This window comes from Mus musculus, chromosome 7, assembly GCF_000001635.26.
Source record: "Mus musculus strain C57BL/6J chromosome 7, GRCm38.p6 C57BL/6J".
Classification (NCBI taxonomy): domain Eukaryota; kingdom Metazoa; phylum Chordata; class Mammalia; order Rodentia; family Muridae; genus Mus; species Mus musculus.
Genome location: NC_000073.6, coordinates 128,358,529 through 128,380,888, shown reverse-complemented (window position 1 = coordinate 128,380,888; position 22,360 = coordinate 128,358,529). Strand labels below are relative to the sequence as shown.

At 48.5% G+C, this 22,360-nt stretch overlaps 1 protein-coding gene and 1 long non-coding RNA gene across 6 annotated transcripts in view; both read left to right on the top strand.

The window, feature by feature from the left end:
* Window positions 1–7,268, top strand: part of Rgs10 (regulator of G-protein signalling 10) — a 45,886-nt gene extending 38,618 nt beyond the window's left edge. For 3 of the 4 annotated variants that reach the window (XM_017312270.2, XM_006508139.3, XM_030242942.1), the window contains one exon: window positions 6,847–7,268. In XM_017312270.2, the coding sequence (XP_017167759.2) occupies window positions 6,847–6,993 (147 nt within the window). In that variant the 3' untranslated portion in view covers window positions 6,994–7,268. The remainder of the gene's footprint in view (window positions 1–6,846) is intronic. The other variant, NM_026418.2, reaches the window with a different exon arrangement.
* A 6,610-nt stretch (window positions 7,269–13,878) lies between these two features.
* Window positions 13,879–22,096, top strand: Gm39092. 2 transcript variants are annotated; one of them, XR_869958.2, is made up of 3 exons: window positions 13,879–14,204; window positions 14,314–14,551; window positions 21,445–22,096. It is a non-coding gene; the product is annotated as a predicted gene, 39092 (long non-coding RNA). The 2 variants fall into 2 exon arrangements; XR_869959.1 differs by lacking the exon at window positions 21,445–22,096 and adding an exon at window positions 20,430–20,503.
* The last annotated feature ends 264 nt before the right edge of the window (window positions 22,097–22,360 follow it).

Genomic DNA, 22,360 nt, shown 5'->3' with positions numbered 1-22,360 from the left:
TATACGGTTGGCCACCTTCAGCAGGATGGGGCACGAAGGCTGCTCTCTGCAGAACTTTCAGAGTGACCTTATGACTTAAAGATAGTGGGAAGGCTGGGAGGGGGGTGTGAAGAACTGCCAGAAAAACACTAGACTCTGCGTCATGGCAGACATTCAGAACAATCGTTGAACTTTGAACTGACTTTCACAGCCTCCAGGGAAGACTGGATAGCCCACACCGAGGGAGTAGATTTTGTCTTATGTGGAGGGTCTTTTTGACTCCATTTCTGGCCTTGGAGTTCTGATTCCACCCTTGGCACGTTCACCATCCCTAATGGGCCTGTCTATGAACTAATGGGCCTGTCTATGAACTAAAGTGCTGTCCAGATCGACGAAGCCTTTCTAGTGGCCCGCTCGTGCTTGAGGGCAGGGTCTTCAGTCTCTGCTTGCCACTGTCCCACTGTCTGCTAGCTGCCCTTAGACCTCCTGGGTACGCCCCACTCCTTCTTCAGAAGACGTAGGAGGACCTCCACTCACAGGGTGGGCACAGTAGCTTGCCAAACCCATTAATCACCTAAGAGCTGTAGGGAGAGGTTTCCTTTTCTCTCAGTTCTATATTCACACAGCCAGTAATCAGTTCTGTAATCTAGGTATAAGGAGAGGGAGAGAAAGGGGGAGGGGGAGGGAGAGAGAGAGGGAGAGAGAGAGAGGGAGGGAGGGAGGGAGGGAGGGAGGGAGAGAGAGAGAGAGAGAGAGAGAGAGAGAGAGAGAGAGAGAGAGAGAGAGATAGAGATGGGGGTGGTGGTGGTCTAGAATGGCAAGTCAGAGAAATCCTATGACCAAACTTTATGTTACATTGAAGGATTGAAAATTTTCCTCCTTATGCGGGTAGAAGTAACCCAGAAAAGAAGGGAGGTGGGTATTTCATTTAGTTCTTCTAATGTACTTGATTGTGAGTGATCAAATATTTATCAAGCTGAAAATGCAGTGGCTGGAGGCAGTGGATTAGCCTGGAGTGGCCCTCGTTCTGAGACCGACTGCTTCCAGGGATGTCCTTCCGTCCCTCCCCAAGCAGCCTGGTGGGCACTGCAAAGGTGGTTCCCCCCCTTGCTGTTCCACTGCAGCTCTGTCTGGGGTTTGAGGAAGCACGGTGGGTGTTTGGATGATGTAGGGTCCCTGCACTGGAAGCAAGGTGCAGGCAGGGCACAGTTGCGCAGGCGCAGGATTCGCCTTCCGCTCTTTTCCTCCCAGTCCGGTCCGCAGCAGGGGATCCCAGGCAACCGGCTAAACAGTTTATAGTGTAGGCATGCAGATGTGGAGCCTGCAAACCAGGAGCCTTGCTATGCTACATCTGTCCTGGCCAAAAAAAGAAAAAAAAAAAAAAAAAAGAAGCAATCCCGGAAGCAGCCCAGCTGCCTACTCACGATTTTCTGCTTTGCTGCCTGCTGGAGACAAATCTCCTCGTGCTCAAAGGCTTCTTCCTCTTCCTCCCCCTGAGTTGTTTCCATTTTCTCCTCCTTCCTGCAGATCACATTGTTTAGGTCCAGGTCAGCTTTGCCTGCTGGAGGCCTGGTCTTATAGAACCAACTAAGATCTCAGGGCCAGCTCCTTTCTTCTTGAGTTGAGGCTCGCACCTAGGCCGTGCATTGCAGGTCTTCAGAACTGTGAGGGGCTCACGTCCGTGCTTCTGTTTTAGCAGTTTCCTAGTGGGTCAGTCCCATACGTTTTCAAACAGCAAACACTTCTTGCATATCTAGGAGACTAGGAATCTGAAACCAGCCATGGGCAGTCGGGGGTCCTGATGAAGGGCCTAGAAGAGGAACTTGCCGTAGTTCCAGCTCCTGGTCAGTTGCTTGCTCGTCACCTTTGGAACTTGTAGGCTGTGTCCACGTCATTCCTGTCTCTGTCACTGTTGTTACACAGCTTCCTTCTTTCTAGGTCTCTCTGTGTGTCCTGCCTCTTTGGATCTGGGTCCCACTACCCTGGAGGGTGATTTCAGCTTGATATCAATAGGTCTGTTTCTAAACAAAGTTGCATTTTGAGGCTCTAGGTAGATATACATTTTTGAAGACCTACAAACTTGCCTCAAGCCTTTAGAACGATTCCTTTCCCTCTGATATATTTGGGATCATGGGTTAAAATTCAGTACATTTTGAAATTAAATATTCAATCGCTTAATTCTTATGGGCAAGTTTCTATGTTTAACTCTTTGCAAATCTTATTTCTCTCTGTTTGTCTGTCTCTCTCTCTGTCTCTCTCTCTGTCTCTCTCTGTTTTCTCATGTAGTTGAAAGGCTGACCTGGAGCATGTGTGTCCCAGGCTGGTCTTGAACTTGTGATCCTCCTGCCTCTCCATTCCAAGCACTACCCATCATGTAGACCTTTTTTTTTTTTTTCAAAAAAAAATTTTTTTTAACATTTGCTTATTTATTCGAGGGGCAGGGAGCACACATGACATAGCACATACACTAGAGCCAGGGCAGCTTGCAGGAGTTGGTTCTCGCCTTCTACCACAAGGGATGGCAGTAACATATCATCAGGCTGCCAGGCTGTGTGTCATGTGTCTTTACCATCTGAAACCTCTCACTGGCTCCCAGACCTTTAAAAAAATTTTTTTATTAGATATTTTCTTCATTTACATTTCAAATGCTATCCCAAAAGTCCCCTATACCCTCCCCCCACCCCCTGCACCCTGCTCCCCTACCCACTCACTCCCACTTCTTGGCCCTGGTGTTTCCCCTGTACTGGGGCATATAAAGTTTGCAAGACCAATGGGCCATCTTCTGCTACATATGCAGCTAGAGACACGAGCTCTGGGGGGTACTGGTTAGTTCATATTGTTGTTCCACCTATAGGGTTGCAGACCCCTTCAGCTCCTTGGGTATGTTCTCTAGCTCAGACCTGATTTTTAATGACTGCATAGTGTTCTGCCACACAAGAGTCATACAGCTGGTTAGGTGTATAGGATGGAGAAGCAGCCTGCCGGGCTTGGCCTCCTGTCTGTCCCTTATGTCCTTCTCCTGCCCCACTTCATACGTGGAGATCCTCACTTACTGTACCTGGAATGTGGCTGTGTCTGGAGACAGGGACTAAGAAAGGATAATTACGTTAAACAAGCTCATATGAGTGGGCCCTGATCCAAAGTGACAAGTGTTTTTTTTTTTTTTTTTCAGTAGTGTATGTGTGTTCTGTGTGTATGTGTGCATATGTGTGGGTGCATGTGTGTTGTGTACGTGTATGAAAGAGACAATATGCATGTGGTGGTCAGAGGACACCTCTGAGGAGTTGTCTCTCTCCGTCCATGTTTTATGTGAATTCTGGAAATCAAGTTCTAGTTACCGGGCTCTTACAACAACTACCCTCATCCGAACTTCACCTGCTGGGCCATCTTGCGGGCCCTTGATGTATGTTCTCGTAAGACATTCACAGGGATGACCTTGTGACACCGAGAGACACCCTGGAAGAAGTCAGTCCGCTGGTAGCTTGACCTCAGAATCTGGCCTCTGAAACTATGAGGGAAAGTTGTCTGTGGTTCTGTTTTGCCAGACAGAGCGGGGCAGCCCTTGCCATTCAGCAAGCACTAGCCACAGGACCCTGTTTTCCTCCTCAGTGAAACCACAGTCCCCAGGGCCTTGTGATAGTGTCATGGGAGAATGCTCTATCGGATGACTGGAGTGTGTGGTCACAGACCTCTCAGCGATGTTGGTCTTCGCGTGAATGTCTGCAGAACACATGGGAAACACATGCCAGGTTCCTCCGTGGCTTTTGCCCAGTGGTGGTCAGTAGCTTTGGAAGGATTCATAGTTTCTGCATGCTCTCTGACACCTTGTTGTACATCACCTACGAAGGGCTAGCTCTATGATGGACATTCCCAGGGCCGTACACTCTTACGCTCATACCTTTGCCAGCAGCGGTGAGAAGCTGCTCTCTGGATCCCATGCAGAGCCACAGGGCTGTGGACATCCAGGAAGATGAAGTCTTCCTGGGCCTGCTGCCCACAGCTGCTTCCCAGTCCCTCTGGCACCTAGAGGTGATGAGAGCCAGACATCTGGACACCACAGCCTAAGGACTTTGGGGCAGGCTGGATATTTTATACCTGTACAGCACAGGGAATGGCCCTGTGCCCTTGATAAACTGTGTGGTGGGGACAGCAAAATGACTCAGTAGGTTGCAACACAAACTTAAGTTGGATCCTTGGATCCTGTGGTGGAAGAAGCGAACTAGCTCCCCTCTGACGTAGGTACATGTGCACCCATACTCAGGTCTCCTCCACCCAAACCCACGATAATGAGACAAACACTTCATTGTGAGTTACCACGTGGGTGCTGGGAATTGAAACTGGGCCCTCTGCAAGAGCGACAAGTGCTCTTAATTGCTGAGCCGTCTCTCCAGCCCATAAATACCTTTTAAAAGAAAAGTCAACTAGTTTACATCCAAGAGCTGAGTTGGCAAGAGGCAAGAAGAGCCTCTGGATGAAGGCTCCCATCTCCCAATGAAGCAGCAGTCCAGATTCAGTCTCCCACCTCCGCATGCCCTGGGTGCCCCAATACAGCCCTTCTCTTCTCTCTGAGGTGTGAGCCTCAGCGTCACAGAAGGCAAACAGGATACTCCTCTCCCACTCACAGACACTTCAGACGAGAGGCCCTACCCCTGCTCCTGGTGCTGGTTGGGTTTGCCACGGACCTGAGGAAGTACGCAAGGGGGGGCAGGGAGGTATATAGGCTGCATAGGGACCTGGAGGAAGTGGTGGTGGTAGGGGGGGACAGGACAGGACTACTTGCCAGGAAAGGCCTTCATAGAGTTGGCTCTGCTAGTCACACCTGGAGCATTTGTTCTGGATTCTGAGCCAGGTAGGCACAGGTAAGAGCCCCTTGGGGGTCCATGCACTTGAAAGACTGAAGGATGCCTGATGGTGAAGGGCGGTGATACCTGCTTAGGACATTTGTGAGAAGCCTAGCGAGGAGAATGGTGTCTCTTATCCTTACCCTCCTCACCCTGCTGATATATATATATATATATATATATATATATATATATATATATATATATTAATTTCGGAGGTGTTATGTTTTGTTAAAAAGTGATGTGTCCAAGCCTTAGTAAGTTATGCTTACCTCTTAAAGATTACAAAATTAATACAAAATAGGTAACTTCCCCAGAGCTTGGGTGAGACAGGACTGTCTCTAGGGGCCTGGTGGGCACAGGGGAATGGCTCCGATTGAACAGTCTATGCGCAGCCCGATGCGCCAGATGTTTCCTGGGCCCTCTTGGGAGCATGGAGGCGAAGGAAAGTAGCTTCTATTCTTTCTGGAGGAACCTCCCATCTCCTGAGCAGACATCCCAAGGCCCCAGCTCATGTGTGTGTTGGGAGAAAGCATGTTTAAAAGATGTCAAGATTTTACCACCTACGTGACAACCCTGCCTGACAGTGAGTGGCATCTTGGAGTTTTTCACTCAGCAAGCCATGAGCTGTGCTGCACTGGAAGGCACCCTGGTGTGCCTTGTGGCCCTTTAATATGAAGGAAAGACAGACAGAGACAGAGATGGTGACATAGAGAGAGACTTGACTATGTCTTGAAAAGACGATTCTATACATCAGGAGGAAATGTGCCCTTCCTTCCTTCCTTCCTTCCTTCCTTCCTTCCTTCCTTCCTTCCTTCCTTCCTTCTCCATGTTGTAGGGTGAGGAAGCAGGCAGGAGTGGATCTGGGATCCAGGGGATGTGGCCCAAAGACAGGAGGCTTCTGTGTGAGACAGTCCTTGGAGTATGTGCCAGCAGGTGCAGCTCTCTCTAGTCCCAAGGGCTCCATCGGGTCCCATTCAGCCCCGATGTACCTCAGAATCACTGCTTTCTAGAGATCTCAACCTGTCTGACGGTGCAGGGGTCTCTGCTGCTGACTTCCATTCTCTGTAGCTGAGACCTGGTCCCGCGGCTTCTAACAGAGACTGCGTGTATCCCTCCCTTGCATTAGACACACCCCCTTTTGTCTCTTGGCCTGGTAACAGGTTTGAGGTCTCCAATACCAAATTTACTGGGTTTATTTATTTATTCTCAAGACAAGGTTCCTCTCTGTAGTCCTGGCTGCCCCAGAATTTGCTCTGTAGACCAGGCTGGCCTCTATCTCACTAGATTTGTCTGACTAGGTCTAAATAATAGGTTTTTAAAAGATTTCTTTTTTGAGACAAGGTCTCATGTAACTCAGGCTGGACTCACACTCACTATGTAGCTGAGGCTGAACTCCTGAGTGCTGGAATTACTGGCAAGTGCCACAATACCCAGCCAGAGAAGGTTCTTTAAGGGCTGTTTGAGGCAAAAGTATGACTCAGGTATGTGGGCATCTATTTCTGTGGGAAAAAAGGGATGTATTTGTACATATGATTCTCTAATCTATAACGTCCATTGAGATGATGTACGTAATGATCAATAACGTACAGGAAGTCTGCCTTGCCCAGTACAGCCCTACGCCAAGTGTTGTTCTTGTTCTTCTCTTTATTGTTATCATCTGTGTGTGCACACATGATGTGTCTGTCATTGTGGGCAGGTGCATGCCGTGGCATGTGGGCGGAAGGTGGAGGGCAACTTTTGGAAGTCAGTGCTCTCTCTTTCTACTGCGGGTTCTGGGGATCCAACTCATGTCATCAGGCTTGTGTAGCAAGTGTTTTTACTTGCTGAGCCGTCTCTTGGGTCCTACACTAGCATGGACTAGTGTGTGTGCGCGTGCGCCTGTGTATGTGTGTGTGCATGCATGTGCATGTGTGTGCATGCATGTGTGTGCGTGTGTTATTCTTTGGCTCATGGTAGGTATTTGACAGGGTGATTTATGGTCTGTGTTGGTGTCGACCATCAGACTCTTCTCTTTCCTCTTTAGATCTTCAATCTCATGAAGTATGACAGCTACAGCCGCTTCTTGAAGTCTGACTTGTTTCTGAAACCCAAGCGAACTGAGGAAGAGGAAGAAGAGCCCCCGGATGCTCAGACCGCAGCTAAGCGAGCCTCCAGAATTTACAACACATAAGCTGAGCCCTTCACCCCAGCGAAGGAGAGGGATGGACTCTTAGGACTGTACAGGCTGTCATTTCTTTGTTGTGTTTGAGGACTGGAGTGTGCTAGACCTTCCCTCTGGATATGTGTATTTTATTAACTGAACAGCAACCTCTGCATGATGCTAATCTTCCATTAAAAACAAAAGTAGCTTTAAAGTGTCAGTTCACAAAAACACATGAGATTCTGCCAATACTGGACACTCAGCCTTTCAATCCTGATTAAAGTGTTCGTGAAGCTACAAGTGAACCCTTTAGTCATTTCTACTTTGTAAGCCTTTATCCTGCCCTTCCTGCCTGGGCTGTGTCTGTCCACAGACCCTCTTGGCTAATGATCCAAAGCACAAGTTGGTCTGACAATCACAGGGGTAGCGGGCATTGTTTGTGGTTTATTTGGGGGTTAAATAGTTCTCGAGAGAAGTTCAGTACTGGCCAAAGCAAACCTCTGGCAGCGGCTAATGATCTAGGGGGTTGAATGACCACGTTAGCAAAAGGCTGTTATTTCTCACGTGGGCATCCTGGGCCCTTAATCTGTGACATTTCAGGCCACACACATTTAAACATCATCTCTACAGAAACACTGTCCCAGCCAGGGAGAGATCAAAAGAGAAATTGTTCAGGGATGATGGCTGTTCCAGGTGGTGTCCTCTGGGACCTCAGCACAAGATGTGTGCTGAAGTTGACGTTGATGGGATGGTCACCCTTCCCTTCATCCACCTGCACGTCCTTCTCCAGCTTTCTCCATTTGAGGAACCCGCTGAGAACGACCAGTGGGTTCCAGCCACCCTAGACCACCCACTCTTCTTTTACAGTGGATCCTATTAAGATCCCAGATCAGGCTCAGCTCTCTAGTGTCCACACCACTGGCAGGGCTTAACACTACTGCTAGACTGTCCCCAGCATGCTTGTTAGCTCTCATTTGTACCACAAAACCACCAGTCTTCCTTGCTTATTGGCCTCTTGACTCAGGCTCTGTCATCTGCAACATCTCCTGCCAGTTGAGGTAACAATATGGCTTATCACTTAAACCAGGACACTTGAGAGACAAGGTGAGGTACATTTTAAAATTATAATGGTCAGGCATGTCGTCAGCCCGGCTCTTGGGAGGCAAAGGTCGGTGGATCTTGGTGAGTTCAAGGCCAGCCTGGTCTACATATAAAGTTCAGGCTAGCCAGGGATACATATTGAGAACCTGTTTCACAAAGTAATCAGAAGAGATAGTTCAGTGGTTTAAAACATTTGCTGCTTTTCCAAAGGACCTGGGTTCCATTCACAACATCCATAATGTAGCTCACAACTGTTTATAATTCCGGTTGCAAGGGATCTAATGCCCTCTTCTGGCCTCTGTGGGAACTGCAGGCGCATGGAGCACATGATATCAAAGTAGGCAAAACACTCATACGTATAAAATAAAAATAAATCTCTAAAAATAAAAGATAAATATTCAAATAATACAAAAACCCAAAGGAAATAAACATTCAAATAATATACAAATAATAGATATGAAAACCTGCAAAACTCCAAAGGAATTATGGTGGCCCAATGTCTCTGGTAAGCCATTAACAGTATGCCTTGATTAAGACCCTCTGGTACCTCTTGTGTACCCTGTCTGGACTCCATAGTCTGTTGGTCCGTTGGATGCTTCCTCTCCTTTCCTCTTGGTCCTGGAGGAGGAATGGCCTTTGGGGAGCTATTCCCTGGTGAGGATGGAGAAGCCACTGAACATCTGCTGGTAACCACAAGCCCAGGCCGTTACACATCCCTCAGGCACATGCCTCCTGTGGGTGTCTCTCTCCCCATCTCAGGAACCTGGGACTGAGGGGAGATACTGAGAGTGACACCTGAGGGCCCTGCTACCAGAGCCATCTGGTTACCATAAGCGGAGGAGACCAGTACATCATAAAATGCGAAAGCTAACGATGCGGTCTGGCCAAGGACGTGCAGGTGGACCCTCTGTGTCACCGAGGGTGCAGGCCAGCATGGTTCAGAAAGCCCACCATAGGCAGAGACCAGAGCAGCTGGAGGTCTCACACTGACCTTTCTCCTTGCACCACTGGGTTCAGAGGCTATTTTAGAAGACACTAACGGGAGTAAGAGGCATATAACTATATAAGGGAGCCAGCAGGTGTCCGTATGAAGAAAAAGAAAAAGCACCTTCCCTCGTGTCCTCTCTCCTCACTTCCAGACTACCAGAATTTACAGCAAAACTGGGTACACACAGAACTTTGTACCTGATGAAGCAGCTGCAATGAGACTGAAAGGTAGGGGATCCATGCAGCCAAATAGATGCTTCTATCTAACCCCCCACTTTTATTTTTATGTTTGTCTGTTCAGTCCATTCCTCCTCACACCGCCACCCACCCTTCATCTATCCATCCAACATCCATCCACTCACCCACTCATCATTCCTCCATTTACTCATCCAACATCTATCTATTCATCCATCCATCCATCCGTCCATCCATCCATCCGTCCATCCACTCACTAGTATTTAAACTAGGTCAGCAGTGTGCTGGGGATCATTAGATGCTAATATTGAAGGGGACAGGTGATAAACAAATGTGACAATTCACACCGCTTTGAAATCTATAGATGTAGTTCTTCTTATTATTAAGATCTAGCGCGGCCAACAAGCCAGAAGACAGTTACTATTGGAGAGATTTGGTTGCTCACAGTTCCTAAGAGGAGGGTGTACAGTCAAGGCTGCACCAGGGTGCCATCAAGAGGCAGGACAAGGAGGGTTGGGGAAGGAGCCTTTGTCGTCATTCCTTGGGTAGGACAAGCAAGGCCAGGATGTTTGGGATTGGCCAATCTGCATATTTTCACTAGGATCCTGGATATGATTGTCCCCAGTTATCTTGTACCTGGCCATGAGGCGATGAGGGTGGGTGGCCAGTAGCCCAGCATGAGAGAGCACGACACAGGTGGTTTAGTGTAGTTGGTAGGCACCAACATGGTTGGTTTGTGTATGAAGGATGCAGTCCAGTAGCTTATGGCCTAGAAACTGGCCAGCTCTGGGAGGAGCAGCCTCAGGTCATCAAGGTCGCAGATATCACAGCAGCAGAATCAAAAGACATGCTTAGTACAACGGTCTCCAGAGACCTCTGCACTCAGCCTGCAGGCCATGGGTCCATCTTGCTGTCTTTGCCTGGGCATCTGTTTAAACTCTTGCTACGCTGATGCCGCAGGCAGGGAACGGCATCATCTCTTGTGGCTCTCAGGCTCTCTCTATTCCCTGCTGCGTTGTCTCAGGCCACTCACAAGTGCCTGTCACCTGCTTGTTCCCAGTGTACACCCCCATTTCCATTTCCCACCTGTAGAGAGCACCATCGGGGAACATTTTCCTCTTCCTTTATGGTCACTCAGCCTGGCTTTCTGAGAGCAAGCCATGGTGATTCCCTCCCTGAGGCTTCTATACTGTCTTCTCTTTAGTGTTAAAATTGTGTGTGTGCGTGTGTGTGTGTGCGCGTGTGAGAGAGAGAGAGAGAGAGAGAGAGAGAGAGAGAGAGAGAGCACATGATAGCACATATATGTAGATCAGAGGACAGCTTGCAAACGGTGGTTCCTGCCTCTCACCATATGAGACCCAGGAATTGAGCTCAGGTGTTGTCAGGCTTGCAGGAAGCGCCCTTACCTGTGGAGCGATCTCCCGCTCCTGCTGTGGCTTTCCCACTGTAGACTCCTTTCTATTGGTGACCCGAACCACTGGAGCTTCCTTCTCTTAGCCTCCTCCCCAAAGAGATTTGGGGTGAGAACACCAAGTGGAATGGCAAATCCTTACAAATACATGCTTGTAAGGGGCAGAACCTGGGGGTGAAGCCACGCCTGTCTTCTGACCCAGCTTCCTTTCGGCCTATCCCCTCATGGAACAGAACCTTTGCAAGGCTGGGCTGGGGTGAATGCTGGCTTTTGGCAAGAATGCTCATTTCTCCCCCAACAGGAATTTAATGAACACCTACTACATACATCCTGGGCCAAATAATGGGTACAACGAGAATGCCATGGGAGAAAATAGTGGAAACAGCTGGTCAGGTGGTGATGCAACTGGCCCCAAAGATGATGGGGCATGACTGGCCAATTGTACTCCACCCTGAGACCCATAGGCTCGGTTGTACTGGGGGTGTGAAGGGGAGATGCAGAGCTTCGGATGGATAATGGTGGGTGAGCTCTGTTCTCGGGGTGAGCCTCTCATTTCAGCCTCAGATGAGGAAGAGCAAAGGGTCCCCCCAGAGCTGTGCCGACAGGGACAGGGACATGCATCCTGTCACGTGTCACAGAGTTTGAAGCTGATTAACTGATAGCCAGCTCCCAGGCTCCACTCTGCCATGCGGGGAACACTTTGTTTATCCGCTTTGCAAACTGTTAGGCGAGCACAGAGCACAGTCCGGATTCACATCCGCTACTATTTACTTTCATTTGGCCTGCGGATGGTCACTTAAGTGCTGCATGGTCTCAGACCATTAGCTTTCAGGGGGTTCATTTTTAATTGTCTCTCTGTCCGAGGCGGTCAGCACTGCAAAGAGGCCAATGGCTAGCGAGGGCACAGAGAAAGAAACTCGGATGCTGAGGTGGGCCCTAACCCTTGAGGAGATACTGTGGCCTCTCCTAGGAAGCCCACCAAAGTCACGTGGAAAGCTCTGGGTCCCTCTTGTGGGAGCCTCTGGATGAGGGCTGTGTAGGTGGTAACTGGGCTGGACACTGGACTGGAGGGGTGGTGTCCCAAGGCTGCGGCCACCGAGAAAGGCAGCCGTTTTCAGATTCTCACAAAGCCAAAGGATGGAGGCAGCTGGGTAACCAAGACTTCCTGCCTGCCTCACCTCAACATGTGGCATGTTGTGGAGTCATCCCCAGTGTTTGGTTTTGTTTTCTTTCTTGGTACACGCTTGTGTGTTCACGTCTGTATGCATATGTGGAGGCATGCATTACCACGCAGAGGTCAGGGTGCAGTGTGGCCTCAGTTGCTCCCTATCTTGTCATTTTTTGTTCCTGCTTTCTCAGGTCTAGGGTTACAGGCATAGTCACTATGTCTGGCATTGATGGGGTGCTGGGGATCCGAACTTGGGTCTTCATGCTTGGACAGCCCAAGCCTTCTAGACTCCTCTTCCAGATCCACTGTGCTATACCATGCTTCCGTCTCCATTGGCACAGTGTCCTGATCAAGCAGCCTTGTTCCAGATCAGTGGCTGCTCTAGCTTCCCCGAACCCCCATTTGGCCCAGCATCTGTTAGAAGCACAACAAATGGTCAGATGTGCTCACCCTGTTTGAGTCTCTTTCACGTTCTTCTTCTTCCTCCTCTTCCCCCTTCCCCTCCCCCTCCCCCCTCCTCCTTCTCCTCCTCCTCAGAGTGAAAATTTAGGGCACAACTGTGGCCTTAGGGCTGCAAGATCAGAGAGTTCACTTGTACTTTGCCTCCTGCAATCCCCAGGGCTCATCCTTCCAAGCCTCCTGGACCTTGTGTCAGATCTGCAAGCAGGCACTACATGCTACTTTTGGCTACCTTTGCATGATGCCCTCCTTTGCTTGAGGGTAGCCACCTCTTGACCTTGGACCATTTCTTCCCACGCATCAAGCCTCAGGCTAACTGCAAGCCCCTGGGAGACCCTTGGATCACCCCCTTTGGGCTTCTCCAGGCTTTCTTTTACTTTGTCCAGTTCTGTCTCCCCAGGGGCAGGGGCCAGGTCTGTTTCCTAGTGAACGCAGTGGTCAGCTCACTGTTGGTGACACTGTGTGACATTGTGTGACACCGGTCATAGAGAACATTCCCTGGGTTGAGTGTATGAATGCAGAAACAGCTTGGATCTGAAAAGTTCAATTGATCTCGTTTATAGCCCATGCCATTGGCATAACAGTGCAGACCAGAGGATCAGAGGGTCACACCTCCACCCTCTCCTCTCACATCACAGTCGACACCACACCACAGCAGCTGTGATTCTCCTGGGCTCTGTGGGGAACTGATCTTCGGGGTTGCAGAAACCTTCACAATTGCTGAAACCTTCACAGGTCCTTAGAGCTGTACCCAGGGGCACCAGAACCAGAATTAGGTCTTCAAGACCTGGCAATTCAAGACCTTTCCTTGCACCAAACTGGGCCAGCCTCCAGCTCCAGCAAAGCTCCGGGCTATTTATTTCTATTTAGAAAACATGTCTCTGGAAGCTGCAGAGATGGCTCAGGCTCACTTGCCCTGCAAGCATGAGAACCTGAGTCCAGTCCCCAGAACTCACACCAAAAAGCCAGGTGGCAGTGCACACTTGTCATAGAATGCCAGGGAGATGGGGAAGTGAATTTCTGGGGCTCACCGGCCAGCTAGTCCTAGCCTACCTGGTGAATTCTAAGCCAGCGAAAGACCCCATGGGAAAAAATATGGTGGATGGCACCTGAAGAAACGATGTCCAAAGATGACCTCTGGCCTCCACACACATGTTCACACATGTATACACATGAAAAAGAAAATGTGTCCTGGTTCTCTGGCTTCCACACGTGTACACACACACACACACACACACACACACACACACACACACACGAAAATGGAAATGTGTCCTGTTTCACAAGAGAGAGGCTGCAGGACAGTCAGTCTTGGTCCTATCTTCCTTTTGGTCTGCGAGGCACGTAGAGGGAGCCCGGTCGCTGCCCAGGGGCAGAGCCCCTGCCACTTCCAAAAGTCTAGTTTCGTGTTTACAAACAGTGGGTTTTTTTTTCCCCTTAGTGATATATAGTGAATGCCTTCCCATGCCAATAAACATAATTACACACTATTCCCCCAAAGTCTTGTTTGGAGATTAGATAGAAGATAAATGTTTCCCTTGTGCTAATTCTAGCTCAGTTTGTATTACTGTTTTGCAACGTAGGCAAACTGTTTTCTTCTTATTTAAGCATCGAAACCCTGTTTTTTAAACTGTTATGGCATACAAATCGCCTCGGAGTAACAGATGTCTGCTGGATAGAGTTGTTTCCCAGGAAAATAACCGGCTGCTCTATGGTCTCCAGAGGAAGGGTGGCCGTGCAAAATGCGTGTCATGTGGTCCATTTGTCACCCCCTCCCCCTCCAAAGACCGAGGGGACAATGATGTGCCGCGGCCATCTTCTAGCTGTCTGCATTTACAGATGGAGACAGAAGACAGAGGCAAGAATCTGGCATTGCCTGTCCCTCCCTCCTGGAGAACAGGCATTTCTTCAATTTCCTAGGTGAGCAGGGTCATGACAACGAGACATCAAACTGTGTGTATACTTTTACTACGTTGGCAAATTTCCCCAGAATCTTAGTAGGTAATAATCTATCGAATTTTATTATCAGCATCACCCTGTCATCATCATGATCATCACCAGCATCATTATCACCACCAACCTCCTCCTACTCCACCACCACCACCACCTCATCATCATCACCACCAGCATTATTGCCGATGTCATGATCCCTTTAATACGGAGAATTCTGGTGATGTGAGGATTCTGGTTCATCCACGCTGTGATGTTCCACTGCCTAAAGCCTGACCCCGAGCTCTATCACTTTCTAGCTAGCCGTGTGGCCTCAGGTGAGTCACATATCCTTATAAGCCTGTTTCTTCTCTTGTTAGGTGGTTCTACCATGGGAGCCTATGCTTTAGTCTGTTTAGGCTCCTATAACAAAACACCCGAGGCTGGTTGTTAGACAACACAAACTGCCATCTAGAGGCTGGAAGTCAAGATCAGGGTGCTGCAGGTAAGCTAGCAGCTGCTCATAAGGACGCCTCCTTTCTGTGCTCCCGTATGCTGACGGAGCAAGCACACTCCCGCACACCCCTTTTGTAAGGGCACTGATTCCGTTAAATCAGAACCCCCAAGACTTAAGTTCCAAAGGCTACCCCTCTGGATCAGATCACGTTGGAGCTCCAACACATGACTTTTGGGGGAACACAAGGTTTCAGGTTCCAGCACTGCATAAGACTCATAAGAGAGTGCATGTCATGTACAAAGCATGGTGCCTGGTACATGGAGGGTTAATAAATACTAGTGCCCTGGGGAGCGAGCGGTGCAGCTACAGAGGCTATCTGGTCTGTCCGAGGTCACAAAGGAAGAACAGAGTTTCCTTGTCTGAGTTCTAGACTGAGTCTCTTTTCACGGTCACCTGCCCAGCCCTAACACAAGCTCTGCCTGGTGTTGTTTGAGTGGCCACAGGAAGCAAGCCAAGGCCAGAGCTGGGTCTAGATATCATTCAAATGATTAGGATCCCAATCTTCAGAGCAGGATCTGCTGAGGCCCAGAGGATGGCCAGCCAAGGAGAGAGTAGGGACGAAAGAGGGAGAACACACACACACACACACACACACACACACACACACACACACACACACAGGCACACGAGAAGATTGCAGAATATCCCTGCAATTTGCAGCTCTACCTCACAGGGTGATAGTGAGCCACGGAGGGAGAGAGCCACTTAGCTCCTGGCAAAGAAAGTTTTTGCTGAGAGAAGACCTTCCCAGACCCTGGTCACCATTCTGGGTGGATTCTTTTATATCAGAGGATGCCCCAAGAGGCCCTTGTCCCAGGTCTGGTTGTGAAGGCTCTTGTACTAATTAATCTTCAAAGACCTGCCAGGTTCGTGCCAAATGACCAGGGCCACTGACCTGGCAACCAAATATGGGCTACAGAGGCTAAGCCTCAGTCTATAAGATGACCATCTGTAACTCTCCTGGTCCTCAGGCCCAGGGCTACCTGAGCAGGAAGAAGAGGCTCAAGGCACTTCCTAGTGTGCACAGATTTCATCTCCTGCTTTGGGGTCTGCCACTCTGAAAGCCAACACATATTCCTAAGAGGCCATCAGCGGATGCTCATTTCCTTAATGCTGATTTGTTTTGTTTCCTTTCGTTTTAATGCATGGAAGCAATGTTTTGTGGGATTTTCTTGTTGCTTTTTGGCCCTGGGTCTTACAGATGTAGCCCAGGCTGGCCTTGAACTCATGACAATTCTCCGGCTTTAGTCTCCCAGCTGCTCACAAGTGAGATCACAAGCGTGTATCCCATACTCAGCAGCAGCGTTGTCTCAATGCAAGTCGAACTGAACCTAAAAAAACAGAAAGATTTTTTTAAAAAATTTATTTCACAATAAACAGCCTAAGCCTAAGTACATTAACAAAGATCAAGAAATGACTAGCTGGGTACACAGAAGCTTAAAGGTTTAAAATGGTTGAGATATTAAACTTTCCTCTTACTCATTACTCGACCCGTAAAATAAACACTTAAATTCTTATCTTGAGCCAAAGATATGACTCAGCAAGTAAGGGTGCTTGCCGCCATGCTGACGACCCGAGTCGGACCCCCAGGTCTCACACGGTGGAAGGAGAGAAGCTACACTCTGACCCCCACACGGGTGTCATGGCACTGTGACCTGGCCACACCCAGACATACAGGTGCACACACAATAAATGAAGTAATAAAATTTAAATCTTCACTTTGCTTTGGGCGTTTATTCTAAACTGTAGTCATTATTTCTTAAACGTCAGAGACAAGGGGCTAAAATTTAATTCTTTCTACTCATGCTGGCTGGAGTAATTTTCTCGAACAGATGAATTATCTAAAAAACGTTTCAGAACTCACAACCAGATTGATACCGCCAGCTAATTTCCTGTTTCATATCCTCTTTTTTTATTATTACAGCATTTTAATTATACAGACTAATGGATTTTAATTATACCGACTAATAGATTTCACTGTGACAATTTCATACATAAATGTAACATACTTTTTGGGTTGCGTTTCTTTTTAATCACAGCAACATGATGAAAAGAAAATCCAACTTTTCAAAGATCTGACTCCGTCTAAAGGAATGTAGGGCTAATGCCAGTGACGGGATGGACTTGCCAGGAGAGCAAGGGCAAGAAGAAGCAGGCGCTGAGCAAGCTGCCTCCTTCCCTGCCCTTTATCCAGGCTGCCAGCAGAAGGTGTGGCCAGGTTAAAGGCGGATCCTCCCATCTCAAAAGAGCTGGGTTAGAGGTCGATTTTTCCACCCCAAAATCCAGATCAAAAGCGGGCCTTCCCACTTCAAATGATTTAATTAAGAAAAAATATATACATACCTCACGGGCGTACCAGCTGCTTGGGTTTTAGTTAATTCCAGATGCAGTCAAGTTGACAATCAAGACGAGTCCTCAAAGATCCACTGTCTCTGTCTTGGTCAGGAGGCCAGTGCCCAGGTCCTGGTCCCTTCCTGTAAACATACCGAAACACTTGTGGGAAACACTGGTGGGCCTCTTCTTGTGGGAAAAGAAGAAGCCATTAGAATGCCAAGGCAAACATCTGAGATCTCTCTCTCTCTCTCTGTCCCCTACCCTGTGCATGTGTGCTAGTGTATGTGTGTAGATGTGTCTGCATGTGGGGAGTGGGCAGGTCAGCGTGTTTTGGGTACCTTCTGCCTTGCTTTCTGAATCAGGGTCTCTGCAATCTCCTGTTCCCCGGGCTGGGATTACACATATGTGCCACTGTGACCAATTTGTATGTGGGTTCTGGGGATCAAACACGGGTCTTCACAGTTGCATAGAAAGCATTTTACCAGCCCCCAAACCATAACCTTTAAAGTCATTGCACTTTGCCTGTCCCCGTTCTGTGCTGGGACAATCCCTCTAGGTTCTCCTCTGACAGAATTAACTCTAGGGAAGAAAAGACCTGGGACAAAGCCCGCTCCTCATCAGCCAGCAGAGATCACGGAAGCTGAGCTGCTCTTTGCTAACTTGCTCTCTGGAATGTGTTCTGGCTGAGATGTCATGGGACAGCCACAAAGCCCCAGATGAGCTGCCAGCGTTGAACAAGCCCAGGCCTGTCCTTGGGTTCATCCTGCAGACCAGTAGAGGACAGTGATAGTATCCATCTTGCTCAGACATAGTTCAGTGGTAGCATGCTCTCCTCCCACACAGGAGGCTATAGGTTCAGTCCCTGGCATGGAGAGTTTGGGGAGGGGTATCTAATCAGAGCTGACTTAAGTTGGGATGGATCTAACGATGTCATTGCAGTTTTCCAGGGATATGGATAAAATTGTCACTATGTGACCATCCTCTCCCACTTCCATACTTAATGAGTCAATTTTTGAGGCTGTTTTGTTTTTAGTTTTTTTTTTTACTAAAGTACCAGCATTTCTTTGGTGGATTATTAAAATTCTAAATCAGAATATTGGAGCTTTTCTAGTTTTATTATTCCTTAATAATTTATGATAATGATCTATTTGCATGGACTCCACCCCAACACGACACATACTTTTGCAAAGAAACTAAAAGCCTGGTGAGGTCTGTTGAGCTGTCACCTCCTCTAGCTCACAGAGATGTGAGGCAGACAGCTGCTTCACTTCCCTGGGTGGTTTGTGACTATGGAGTTGTGCTCTGGTGCAGAGTGTGACCCCTGATACCTTCCTGCCCTTAGCTGCAGCTCTTTCCCAAAACTTGTGCCAAAATTAGCTCCAGCCTCTAATCTGCAAAGACACTGTCAAAGTGTGATCAAGTTTAAAAACTTTAAAAAACTTATGCTTTGCATAAGGCATGGTGGGGAAAATTTTTCTTCATCTCCTAGGCTCTCTGAAGTCTCTACCGGGAGTAGGGGTGAAGGAAGGAGAGGTTAGGGGCAGGGAGGCAAGCATCCTTCCAGGATGGTTACCTAGGAGAAAGTCAAATGCTGTCTGCTTGGTCTCCAAAGCATCCGTGCAGGGCTGGGCCACCACTTGTCCATCATCCCAAAGGCTCCACACCTCTCCTGAGATAGACAACAGAACCCAGCAGCTTCTCTCACTAAGAGGTGACTTACGTTTTGGAAGATGCTTTCAAGAAAGACAGGAACTCAGGGCTGGGGGTGTAGCACAGTTTGTGTTCTTACCTAGCTCACACAAGGCCCTGGATTCTGGCCTTAGCCAGGCACAAACCAGGCATATGCCACATGCTTGTGATTCTAGTATTTGGGAGGTACAAGGGGGAGGATCAGAGGCCAAGAGCAGCCTCAGCTACATATTGTATTTCATGCTAACCTAGGCTATGTGAAACCCTGTCTGAAAAGGAGATGGGGTGGGCTGGAGAGATGGTCAAAAGTTAAGGGCACTAGCTGCTTCTCCAGAGGAGTCAGGCTCCATTTTCAATATCCACATGGTGGGTCATAGTCATCTGTAACTCCAGTCCCAGGAGATTCAATACCCCCTCTGGCCTCTAAAACATCAGGCATGCATGTGTGCACAGATATAGATCCAGGCATAACATCCATACACATAACATTAAATAATAAATGTTTTAAAAGATGGAATCCCAAATCTTCATTTTCACAGGAAGGGGAATAAGAGAATGAAACAAGATGGGGGACTGAAGAAAGAAAGGATGGAAGGGAGGAAGGGAGGAAGAAAGAAAGGAAGGAAGAAAGGAAAGAAGAAAAAAGGAGGGAAGAGAGGAAGGAAGGCAAAAAGGAAGGAAGAGAGAAAGGAAAGGAGGAAGGGAGAAAGGAAGGAAGGAAAAAGGAGGGAAGAAAGGGAGAAAGTAAGAAAGGAAGAGAGAAAGAAAGGAAGGAAGAAAGGAAGGAAGAGAGAAAGGAAAGAAGGAAGAAGGAAAAGAAGGAGGAAAGAAAGGAAGGAAAAAAGAAAGGAAAGAAGAAAGGAAGAGAAGGAAGGAAGAAAGAAAAAAGAAAAGAAGAAAGGAAGGAAGAAAGAAAGAATGGAAGGAAGACAGAAAGGAGGGAGGTAGGGAAGGGAGGAGAGAAGGGAGGAGGGGTAGGAGGAGGGAAGGGAGGAAGGAAGAGTCCCCAAAAGGCCTGATTGATTTCAGCCTGGGCTCTGGAGAGCTTTGTAGAGGCATCACTGACGTGGAAACTTAAGGGTTCTTTAGAAAGTCGGTTGGATGGTGTTTTGCTGGGGCAAACGCGTGAAGGAATGTCAGCTGAAGTGGACACAGGTGTGAAAGGCTAAGGTAGACTCATAAAGGAACTTTTCGCTGAAGCAGACACAGGAGAGAGGATGTTCTGCTAAAGCAAGCACGTGAAAGGACACGAGGTGAAGGATTCTTTGCTGACAACACGCATGCATTGGTCTGTCTTACATTGCATGGTTGAGAGGCAATAGTCGGGACTCCACAGACAGAAATGTGTAAAATTCTTCTGGTGGTGTTCTGAAGTTTGTTGCCACTTCCAAGGACTCGAGCTGATTGGATGCACATGCTGAGACAGGACACGCACTGAGGCAAGGCACACGGAGAGCACATGATGGTTGGAGGGCATAAATAGGACTCCACAGAGTGACGAGACAGAGCTTGGCTTGCTGGTACAGCTGTCTGTGCTTGTGGATCTCCCGTATTTGCTGATCTTCACTTCCCTGATCTTCACTTCCCTGAGAGACACATAGCTGAGAACTTCTGGTGTTCCTATTGGTCCCTCCTGCTGACTGGAGCTGAGGCTGAGGTCTGTCTGTCTCTGCTAGGACGTGTCACCGCCATTACTGAATTTATCAAACTGGCTGGCTGGTGTATCCATGAAGTGTTTTTGAGTGGATCAAGCTGCCACTGCCTGCTAACCTGTGAACTGAACTGATGATTTCCAGACAACACAGATGGAATCTGCTCCAAAGAACCTTTCTAAACAGGTCCACTTCCCCCGTATCCTTTCTTTCCCACTACTCTGGAAGATGGCGGGTTAAAAGGGAAGTTAAAGTGGTCAAGAACCACCATTAAAAATAGGATTTGAAAAAATTAAAGTTACACATTACCTAGAACAATTGCAGGGGATAATGACTATTAACCAGTCCCGTGGTTACCAGCAGCCTTTGAAGGCCCCAATCGCTAGCCACTTCACCTACCTCACTACAGCGGAAAAAAGATTCAGTATGACCCAGAAAGGCCAGCTCCACTGCACAGGAAGTAGGAGAAAAAGACGGTAGACGTGGCAGGAGAGCTGTCTCAGTGAATCAACCGGAGTTGATTTCCCAGTACCCACAGAGACTCATAACTGCCAGCAACTCCAGCCCCAATGGATCTGACACCCTCTACTGGGCTTGGTGGCACCTGCATGCCCATGTGTGTGCGTGCATGCACAGACATGCACTAGCATAGGAGTACGTGGCACACACACACACACAGAGCCACATAAATATAAATAAAAGATTTTTTTTTTTTAAAGGCAGCAGGAGATGTCAGGGCGCCTGCCTAAGTGAGGGTTATGGTGAAACTGCTAATGAAGTTCCAGAACTTGGTATTTAGCTTTTCTCAGGGAGGCAGGGAGTAGAATATATCAGACTATGCTTGTTCAGTGTCAGGGCTAGACTGGTCCCCGGTCCTGGGTTTTCTGCCGGTTACTCAATTTGCTGGGCTACACAGAAGTGGATGCGCAGTGCTGTGAAGTGTGAGCAGGAGCACTGTCTCGTTCAGCTGACTTGCCACTTGAGTGGTGGACTGCCCTCCCTGTAAGTTACAAATATTCCCACTTCTGTCTCCTTTCAGACCTACTGCAAGCCCAGAGACCAACACACAGGGGTCTGTAGGCCACTGACTGGACGGGAAAGAAGCCAGAATGGAGAAGCTGCTGAAGGAACCACAAGTGTCCGTGTTTCCTTTTTCTGACCTGGAGGCTGGTGCTCCTCCCATCATTCCCTGCTTCAGTGCTGGGGACACCGGGCTTCCTCTTCTAGCATGTGGTTTGGTGTCACCATCCCTAGGGAAACTCTCGGTGACTTTGGAACTCAGGCTGAATGTCAGTCTGGTTCGTTTCCATGCTTTTATTTGCTCGTTGCTGTTTTCAAAGCCCCTTGGATTGTTTGTGAGTCTGAGTGATGGCACATCTGCCACAGTGTAGTGTGGGTGGCAGCATCCTGCTCTCTAGTCTGTGTACAAAGAAATGCTGCTGCTAACTACACCTGTCCAGTCTGTCTGCCTCAGCATGGTCGCTGCTGATGGCGTTCCAAGCGCAGACGTGAGGGAGGAGGGTGAGGCAGCCAAGGCTTTATTCTCTCTGTGGTGTGAGCACCGAGCTGAGGAAGGGTGCTGTTGTGAAGTTCTGCTCTCAACTTTGGTTCTGTTGGAGGAAGGGAAGACCCGAGGACGGGTGTGCCATGGAAGCAAGCGGTGGGGCAGAAGACAGAGGGAGTCGCAACCAGGAAACAAAGCCTTCTGTGGTTTAACTTGCAGCCAGTTTGAAGGATGGATTTGGAAAAGTTAGAGGTGCAGTTCTGGAGTGTTTGGGGTCCAGATGCAAAAGAGAAAAAAAAATCTAACTAACTTGGAAGCTCATCGGAAAGAGATCAGCTCAAAGATGACCCTCTCTAACAAGAACTCCTGCCTCGGCCCGAGGAAGTCAGAGCTATGGGCCAGGAGGAAGGAAGGAGACAGAACCAAATGCTCTTTTTGAGACAGTCTTGTA